The 9,761-nt window shown below is 44.7% G+C and overlaps 1 protein-coding gene across 2 annotated transcripts; it reads left to right on the top strand.

The window, feature by feature from the left end:
* Positions 1-656: 656 nt before the first annotated feature.
* On the top strand, positions 657-8,735 carry ACOT6 (acyl-CoA thioesterase 6). Of its 2 annotated transcripts, XM_059055889.2 has the most exons (4): positions 748-1,281; positions 3,463-3,665; positions 5,506-6,082; positions 8,600-8,735. In XM_059055889.2, the coding sequence occupies exons 1-4, from the start codon at positions 825-827 to the stop codon at positions 8,668-8,670; spliced, it is 1,308 nt and encodes a 435-aa protein (XP_058911872.1). In that variant the 5' UTR covers positions 748-824; the 3' UTR covers positions 8,671-8,735. The 2 variants fall into 2 exon arrangements, with proteins under 2 accessions (XP_058911864.1, XP_058911872.1); XM_059055881.2 differs by lacking the exon at positions 8,600-8,735 and having other exon boundaries at positions 657-1,281; positions 5,506-7,489.
* The last annotated feature ends 1,026 nt before the right edge of the window (positions 8,736-9,761 follow it).

Genomic DNA, 9,761 nt, shown 5'->3' with positions numbered 1-9,761 from the left:
TGTCGCAGTCATCAACGATTGCAACCCTCCAACGTGAGCCGGTGAGCCCTGAGGAAACCCAGGGCTGAAAAGAATACCTGCCATCTAGCAGCCATCAGACTGCAGCCACTTCCTGCAATGAGCCCTGAGGAAACTCAGGATGTGAAAACACAGGGTACTGGCCCCAGATAGCTGAGGTGCATATCAAAGGAATGAGTTCAGTGAGCCCAGACTCTTGCATCTTCCCATGCATGGAAAAGCGCTAAATTCCTTAACTTGCGATGTCTGGTTTTCTTTAATTAACAATAATCTTTTGACTTCCCGACTACCTTCCCTTGGTTGCAAACTCATATATCCGGGCTCCTCACCACCACCACCCCGCCCCGCCTCCTTGGAGCAGTTTCCAGAGTTATCTGAAATGCTGTCTCCCCGGCTGCAGTCCTCATTTTGCCCCAAATAAACCCCCAATAAAACTTAACTCATAACTCTTCACGCTGTGCATTTTTTTAAGTCAACAATACTCAAGCTTCTTGGAACTGCCCGGTATCTTTCCCAATCCTTTAGCTGTCCGCAATCTTTGTACTTCTATTTCGACACTCGCCAAATTGGACCGCAGGATTAATAATTACCATAAAACTCTTATTTTAGCAGATATTCTTCCAGGCAGGCAGTAGTGGATTGCACAAACTCCAGGAGACCTCACAAAGCGGTTTAGCAAGTGTCCCTTCGGCCGCCCAACGGGAGTAGCGCAAACGTTCCAATTGCGACTGCCTCCCAGGGAGGTGGAGAGACGCCAGGCCCTGCCCTTGACTCCGCCGGGCCGCCCCTTCTCCGCTGGGATCCGGATGGCGGTGACGGTGACGCTGGAGCCTGCGGGCCTCTGCCGCTGGGACGAGCCGGTGCGCATCGCCGTGCGCGGCCTGGCCCCGGGGCAGCCGGTCACGCTGCGCGCGTCCCTGCGCGACGAGAAGGGCGCGCTCTTTCGAGCCCACGCGTGCTACTCCGCCGACGCCCACGGCCAGCTGGACCTAGAGCGCGCGCCCGCGCTGGGCGGCAGCTTCACAGGGCTCGAGCCCATGGGGCTCCTCTGGGCTCTAGAGCCCGAGAAGCCCTTGCTGCGGCTGGTGAAGCGGGACGTGCAGACGCCCTTCGTCGTGGAGCTGGAGGTGCTCGATGGCCACGGCCCGGAGGCCGGAGGGCTCTTGGGCCGCGCGGTGCACGAGCGCGACTTCCTGGCGCCGGGAGTGCGGCGCGAGCCCGTGCGCGTGGGCCGGGTGCGCGCCACGCTCTTCCTGCCGCCAGGTGAGCAGCCCACTTTCCAGGCTGTTGTGGAAAGCCAGGTAGAGTCCTGAGACCCTGGGCGGCCCCTTGCCTGGCTAGGGAACCCCGTGGTTGTGGAGCTTCCCTAAATTCATCCCCAAGCTCCAAAGTCTGTCATGAATTCTGGGTGGAAGTTTCTCCTCTAAATTTCAGGGCACTTCCTGGAGGTACTGCCATTCCCTTAGCTATATGCTAAAAGTTCATTCAGAGTACTCGAAAAGGGTATTTATGCTGCTATGTGCCTGCCATGCAACTGTGTCTCCGATACTGATATTAGCCAGTGACTTCTGCTGCTGTGCAGGAGTGATTTTGGCCTTCTTTCACATCAAACTTCTAAGGAAACTAAAACCCAGAGATAGAGGCAGTGCCCCATAATACTAAAAAACAAACAAAAAACTCCCTGAAGGTCCCCTCCCCCATAATAAACAGTCTGGCAGTGGCTCTCAACCTGGGATGATTCTCCCCCACTCCAGGGGCATTTGGTAATATCTGGAGACATTTTTGTTTGTCACAACTGGAGAGGGTGCTATTGGCATCTAGTGGGTAGTTGCTAAACATCCACAATCCATGAGACAGCCCCACAACAAAGAAATATCTTACTCAAAATGTCTATAGTGCTAACGTTGAGAAACCCTAGTCTAAGTAAAAACAAGGTGCTTGGTAGGTAAAAGTGGTCTGTAAACAAGACAACTGACCCACCCCTTCCAACCAAATTCCTGACTGAGACCCCTGCTATATAGAAATGCTGGAGTTGCCACTGCTCACAGAATTCCTAAACTGAATTCTGTGATTATTCTCCAAAACAGGAGGCCCTGCTTTATTCTTACAGCTCTTCAGCAATTCACAGCTTTAACTAGCACTGCCCACTCAACTGTGAACTCCTGGGTCTGGAATTGGGACTTATACATCTCCATATCTCTGTATGCCTAGAGGCTTACACAGGGATTTAATAAGAGCTCAATAAATCATACTGACTGATTCAATAAGAATCTCCTAAAGACTTTTTTTTTTTTTTTTTTTTTTGCCGTACTCAGGCCTCTCACTGCAGTGGCCTCTCCCGCCGGAGAGCACAGGCTCCGGACGCGCAGGCCCAGCGGCCATGGCACACGGGCCCAGCCGCTCCGCGGCATGCGGGATCCTCCCGGACCGGGGCACGAACCCGTGTCCCCTGCATCGGCAGGCGGACTCCCAACCACTGCGCCACCAGGGAAGCCCAAGACTTTAATTTTTAAAAAAATCTTTGAAAAAAAAAACACCTTTCACTGCCCAGTTGCGATATTTCAATCAAGTCAGTTGTTAACTATTTTAGTATCTACTCTGTGGCCCATTTAAAATTTGTTTTCTGACTCAAAGACTTTTTGTAAATAATGCAGAAAAGTTCAATTATTTAACAAATATGTGTTAAATCAAGGACTATGCTACATACAGTAGCTAGCAAATTCAGACATGGGCCTCACTGTACCTATTGCCTAATAGAGGATGCCGGCAACTATACTTGGATCTGTAAGTGTGGTAAGTGCTATGATAGGGGAGGTACAGGCTCAGGGTGCTGGTGAGAACATATAAAAGGCTATGTAATTCAACTCAGCCTTGGAGGGCATCTGGGAAGTCTTCCAGGAAGGGAGATCTAAACTTAGATTTGAAGACTGATGAGTCAACCAGTTCAGAAATGGTGGAGAGGGGAGGAGAATAGTGTACACCATTTTCAGGGCCAAAGAGAGCATAGCACATTTAGGAAAGGCGTTCTTTAAGACTGGAGCAGAGGGTGTAAAGGTGGTGGGGAGTATATTCTAATAATCCCCTGTATATGTGGAGTGCTTTACAGCTGTCAAAGCATTCTCAGTTTTTGGGGGGTTTTTTGAGGAAAATTTGGTGGAAAATGTACATTTCATCTTATGTTATTTCTAATTTGGTTTATATTATCATTGTTGTTTTTTGCAAATATGTGGAAACTTATGGAGAAAATAAGGCATTTTGTTCCCCCTCCCTTCTCCCCAAAGTTTATTTAAAAAAAAAAAGACAAAGTAAAAAGGGTCCTTTTCCACCAAACTCCCACCCACAACCTTCCTTGCTTTAAAACCTTCTCTTTGCTGACTGCCAAAATCTGAAACCCAAGAATGTCTTTTGTTTCTAAAACTCCTTATGATTTGTGGTGCTCTCCAGGCACAGGACCATTCCCTGGAATCCTTGATCTTTTTGGAAGTGGTGGTGGCCTTTGTGAATACAGGGCCAGCCTCCTGGCTGGACATGGTTTTGCTGTGCTTGCTCTGGCTTATTTCAGATTTGAAGACCTCCCGGAATATTTGAATAACATGTGCCTGGAGTACTTTGAAGAAGCTGTGGACTTCATGCTGCAACATCCAAAGGTGGGTTCTGGTGCTCACCTGAATGCAGAGGAGAGGGGGTAGAGCAGACACAGGGCTGGATCCAAAAGCTCTACCAGGACACCCAGGGCTGGAAATATGCCATGAGACACAAAGGCTCCTTCAAAAGTTGTTAGGATTATTATTTTCATTTCTGCCCATCTCCCTCCAATCCCTTAAGACTCAACTGTTCAGTTCCCTTTAGTTCTTGACCAGAATTCAAAGAGCTAGACTAAAAAGTTACTAACCTTAAGTTCTGGTTCTGTGTCTACCACCAAGTGGCATTATAATCCTGAATAAGGCAGTTTCCCTCTCTGGAATTCAGTTTGTCTCATTTGTAAGATTAAGGTAGGGACTTCCCTGGTAGTCCAGTGGTTAAGACTCCACGCTTCCGCTGCAGGGGATGGGGGTTTGATCCCTGGTTGGGGAACTAAGATCCCGCATGCTGTGCAGCATGCCCCCCCCAAAAAAAAGATTAATGTAAATGTATAGAGAAAAAAGTTTGACTGTAAAGAGGTTTTTGAGACAATTGGTGACATTTGAATAGGGGTTGTGTATTCGATGATATTAAGGAACCATTAATTTTGTTAAGTGTGTTAATGGTATTGTGGTTTTGTAGAGAAAGTTCTTATAAGAGACTGGAAAAATTAATTAAAACATTTTGGTGTGATTATCAATGGAATACATAGTCTTTGCTACTATCTAGACCTAAAGAAACCCAAACATTCTAATGTTAAGGAGTAAGATGTACTGCAAGGTCTAACTCAGTTAGAATTCAGGGACTGGTCTCAATAGAGCTGCTAAAACCTAGATGATCATGAACTGTGACGACTGGTTTATATATGGGATATAAGCCCCCAGGAACAAGAAGAGACCAATATATACTATCAGTTCTGCTCTTAGACCTAGGCAAGGGGGGCTTCTGCTCTGGACCTTTTGTTTTAGATGACCACTCTCTGGCCTTCCTTTGGTTGCATCCCTGACCACAGGGTGCGGAGTTTGAGGGACCAAGGGAATGTGTCTACCTGGAACCCATGTGCCCCTCACACCATGCCCTTTGGATCTGGAACCCCAGAATTATCTGCCAACCAGCTGTGATCCTGCTTCCAAGCCCTATGCCTCTTCTCTGGATCCATTAATGTGAATACACCTAGGCCTTAAACATACAGGCTGGGGTGTCCAAACACATGTGTGAGAGGGCCCTTATGGTACATGATGGAGCCAGGCAGGGATGGGAAGAGAAAGAGAGTTGGCCGAGGACCAGGGACTAGGGCCAGGGGCTGGCACTCCCCCAATGCCATGTTCTAGTACATGTTCTACTACAGAACTCCAGGAAGTTCCAAGATATAAAATTTGAACCTGACCTTATAAGTTGTTATGGAGGTATATTTATCAAGGTAGCAGAAAAGAGTAGATTTTATTTAATTTTCAAATATTTATAACTTTTAAGTATTTAAGTATAGGGTATATGGGCCTCTGTGTGTACTCTTGACCTAGTTGCCATAAATGTTAGTGGAGGGCCTGTGTACCAGGAAATTAATTGATGTGTTTGGGACTTCCATGTCAGTCCAGTGGTTAAGATTCTGTGCTCCCAGTGGAGGGGACACGGGTTCAATCCCTGGTCAGGGAACTAAGATCCCGCATGCCATACCAGCGCAGCCAAAAAAAAAAAAATTGATTTGCTTATTAGAAGATACACTTGAACTTTGTGGATTGTTGCATAAGAAAGGAAAGCAAATGACATTTGAGAAAGCTGCCTAGACAATGTAAAATCACAGTTTAAGTTCTCCATTTATGAATTCTACACTTGTTCTCTCTCTCTTTCTTTCTTTCTTTTCATCAGGTGAAAGGCCCTAGTGTTGGGCTTCTTGGCTTCTCCAAAGGAGGTGACCTGTGTCTCTCAATGGCCTCTTTCTTGAAGGGCATCACAGCTACTGTAGTTATTAATGCCTGTGTGGCCAACACAATAGCTCCTCTGCATTACAAGGATATGATTATTCCTAATCTCAGCAGTGACCCAGGAAAATATAAAATCACTGAGTCAGGCCTTTTGAATTTGGTGGATATTTGGAACGACCCACTGGAGAAACCCAACCACCGAAGTCTTATTCCATTGGAAAAGGCCCAGGGACCCTTCCTGTTTATCGTTGGCATGGATGATCATAACTGGAAGAGTGAGATCTATGCTCAGATAGCCTCTGAACGGTTACAAGCCCATGGGAAAGACAGACCCCAGATAATCTACTACCCAGGAACTGGCCATTGTATTGATCCGCCTTATTTTCCTCCTTGTAGAGCCTCTGTGCATGCAGTCTTGGACCAACCAGTATTCTATGGAGGTGAGCCAAAGGCTCACTCAAGGGCACAGGTAGATGCCTGGCAGCAAATCCAAACTTTCTTCCATAAACACCTCAATGGTAAAAAATCTGTCAAGCCCAGCAAATTGTAACATTGTAATCATAGACCATATACTATTAATAAAAATCCTAGTCATACAACATGTATTAGGTTTTCCAGAGCACCTAGGAACTTTTTGTAACAAAGCAACCATCTCAGCTTTCTTGTCAGGTCCTACTGGATTCTGAGCCTTAGCAACACTACTCTCTTCACTGCTGGGTCCATCCCTTTCTCCCCTGAACTTTTCCCAGTGTATAGGCTTAACTCTGATCTTATCTGTAGGACCAGTCTTAACCTTAAGCAGGAAAAATATAAGAAGTGCCTGCCCAAGTCTCAATTGCTGGCCTAGATTTGGCCTTGTGTTCTAGTTCTGAGGACTGAGCTTTTGTACTGCTAAGAGTCCCATATACTCTTTGGGTCCTAACTGACCATGTTTGAACCTTGGGAACCTGTGCACTTGAGTCCCTTAAGGAATGGACTCTGCTTTATTCTTGTTTCTGAACCCCACTCTGAAGATTGGGGGCATTGACATACTTAGTATCCTAAGCTTTGCTTTTATTTTATGAATGAGGCCCTAGACTTCGATTTCTTCCTTACTGATAAAGTATCCTTTATAAGTTTTGAATTTAAAATTCAAAGGATACTTTACAAAGTAAAATTGAATCCTTTACCAAAAAAATTGCTGTAAGCAAAACAGTTTATTGATATATACTGTTGATATACTTCCTCTGTATTTACTGTCTGAATTCTCAATCTTGGTACTTGGCTACCTAGAGGAATGCCTTGATGCCAATAGATTTTCAGGACTTAATCTTTGGATGTCAGGTTATACCTGACAAATTAGACTTCCTCCTGGCACCATCTGTTCCTATTACCTTCCAACTGGGAAGGACTGGGATCAGTCTATCTCAATCCATTGCCTTATACTGGCCACTACCTAGAGTCATGAGACCAGAGCAGAGGGTCTTCCCTGAGTGCAAGAATATTTTTCTGAGACACATCACTTGGCTTGCTGGGCATATACTGTCTGTCACCAATTTGAGTCTATTCAAGCAAATGCCCATTAGATCTTAATCTAATGAGGAGAAGGATTCCTTAGAGATAACTTAATTTTGACCAATTGTTAAAAATACGTGTTGAGTGTATTTATTCACTATGAGTATAATTTTCTGTGATTTGAATCCTTAGAGCCTGTGCTTTAACTCACTCCGAGGTGGTCCTGCTACTCTAGAGATGCCTTTGGGATGGGGTATCATAGGAAGAAGTTATAAGGAGAATGGCTGGGAGGGTGAGAGAAGTGAAGGGCGGAAAGGTAACACCAGAAGCTTAAACATGAGGGTGATGACTAAACATATCTGTGTACTAAAGCACTAGGTGTAGGGATGGCCCTAATTTCTAGCTTACTAATAAAATAGCCTTGGAATGCCCTATACTGACTAAGTTATTTGGTCACTTTCCCCTCAGAGTTGATTATATATGGCCCCCTGTCTCTAAGATTTCAAAAAGAATTTCAGGTTGTTACAGAGCTACCTAAAATATGGTAAATGTGAATTAAAAGGGAGAAAGAGCAAAGGTATCCATAAAATGGAGCCAGAAATGAGGACAATACAATAGTGCTTATTAAGAGGCCTATATACTTGCTTTGATTGGGCCACTCATTCAGTCATTTGTTTTCTAGTGGTTTATGCAGAGAAGGAAACCTAATCAGTTACACAAAATTTACAGCCTTCATAAAATAAAATCAAAGCTTAGAAATCGGTTTCTCCCAAAGGCTGTCTTACTAAGAAACATTAAATGATGTAAAGGGTAGTATAGTACCCTCAAGGTTGCCTCTACAGTAGATATAAATCCCAGGCTCCATCGCTTACTCTGTGACCTTGGGTAAGTTATTAACCTCTCTAAGCCTTGATTTCCTCATCTATAAAGTGGGGATAATTATAGTGATAATAATAGAAACTACTTCATTGGGCTGCTATGATTAAATTAGGTCATCCAAGTAAAGCATGTAACATATTTAAACTCTCAAATATTAGCTCTTATTATTTCAGATGAGGAAATTGAGACCCAGGAGGGTTAAGAAATATATCTGAAAAAAAAAAAAAAAAGAAAATATCTGGTTGATGGGAGAACTGGGCCAGTCCAACTCCAAAGTCCATGGCCCTCATTGACCATTTGGCTCTACAGCCTTCCAACCTGAGGAGATAAGCTCAGATGGTGCAGAGCTGACTGATGAGGATTACTTAACTGGAAAGTCAAGGGTAAATTAGGGTCACATAATGGAGGCTCCATAAGCCAAATTGGAGAGTTCAGATTTATGTATTTATTTTGGAAACCACCATTTTATTGAGCTCTCCTCACCCGCAGAGACCTATTCCAGCAGAGTGTTTTTGCCACAGGCATCACAGACACGGGGGTGTGACCAGCGCTCCCCCAACTGCCCACTATTTGACCCACCATGAGAGGAAGATGAAGAGTTCAGACTTAATAAGAAATAAGAAACCATTTTTTAACATACTGATTTTTATTTTTCAATAACAGTCGTAATTTTTCCTTGATGCTTAGTGGCTCAAAGAAGTTGAAGCCTAAAAGAAACTTAGTTGGAGACACTTAAAAACACTAACAGCAACAAAAAACAAATCAGGGGCTTCCCTGGTGGCGCAGTGGTTGAGAATCTGCCTGCCAATGCAGGAGACACGGGCTTGAGCCCTGGTCTGGGAAGATCCCACATGCTGTGGAGCAACTAGGCCCATGTGCCACAACTACTGAGCCTGCGTGTCTGGAGCTTGTGCTCCACAACAAGAGAGGCTGCAACAGTGAGAGGCCCGTGCACCGCGATGAAGAGTGGCCCCCGCTCTCCGCAACTAGAGAAAGCCCTTGCACAGAAATGAAGACCCAACCCAGCCAAAAATCAATCAATAAATAAAATTTTTTAAAAATTGGATCATATTTTTTAAAAAAAATCAGAAAATATAACCAACTTCAGCCCATTGTTCTGCTTTTGTTTGTACACCTAATGCCCTTGAATATACTTCCATCAGGATGAAAGAGGCCAATGAACCATTTTGAAAGCAAATATTGACACATGTTTTTGTCAACCACTGATCCTTTAAGAAGTATTTGTATAAACCTGTTACAAATTTCAGCAAACTGAAAACCACAAACACTTCTTAATTCTTTCAGAGTATCATGGTTAAGCTATTGTGTACATTCATTTTAAATGGTCTTTGCACACTGGGAAGATAAAAGCTTGTGGAAAGTATGCTGTTTTTTCAAGTGGTACATGCAGAGATGCACAAAATCCAATATTCGTGGCCACTATAATGATGTATGTGGGGGGCAGAAGTCAAAATTATTTGAGTTAGGGACTTCCCTGGTGGCGCAGTCGTTAAGAATCTGCCTGCCAGTGCAAGAGACATGGGTTCAAGCCCTGGTCCGGGAAGATCCCACATGCCACGGAACGGCTAAGCCCATGAGCCACTACTGAGCCCACGTGCTGCAACTACTAAAGCCGGCGTGCCTAGAGCCCGTGCTACGCAACAAGAGAAGCCACTGCGATGAGAAGCCCACACATCGCAACGAAGAGTAGCCCCGGCTCGCTGCAGCTAGAGAAAGTGCTCGTGCAGCAAGGAAGACCCAACGCAGGCATAAATAAATAAATTTATTTTTTAAAAAATTACTTGAGTTGTTTTCTAAAACTGGGAG

This window comes from Kogia breviceps, chromosome 3 (assembly GCF_026419965.1).
Source record: "Kogia breviceps isolate mKogBre1 chromosome 3, mKogBre1 haplotype 1, whole genome shotgun sequence".
In the NCBI taxonomy this organism is placed as follows: domain Eukaryota; kingdom Metazoa; phylum Chordata; class Mammalia; order Artiodactyla; family Physeteridae; genus Kogia; species Kogia breviceps.
This window is presented reverse-complemented; position numbering and strand designations above follow the sequence as displayed.

Coding starts and splice junctions, on each gene's coding strand:
- ACOT6 (XM_059055889.2), top strand. CDS start 825: ATGGCGGTGACGGTGACGCTGGAGCCTGCGGGCCTCTGCCGCTGGGAC. Junction 1,282..3,462: donor CACGCTCTTCCTGCCGCCAG/GTGAGCAGCCCA, acceptor GGTGCTCTCCAG/GCACAGGACCATTCCCTGGA. Junction 6,083..8,599: donor CCATAAACACCTCAATGGTA/AAAAATCTGTCA, acceptor TCAATAACAGTC/GTAATTTTTCCTTGATGCTT.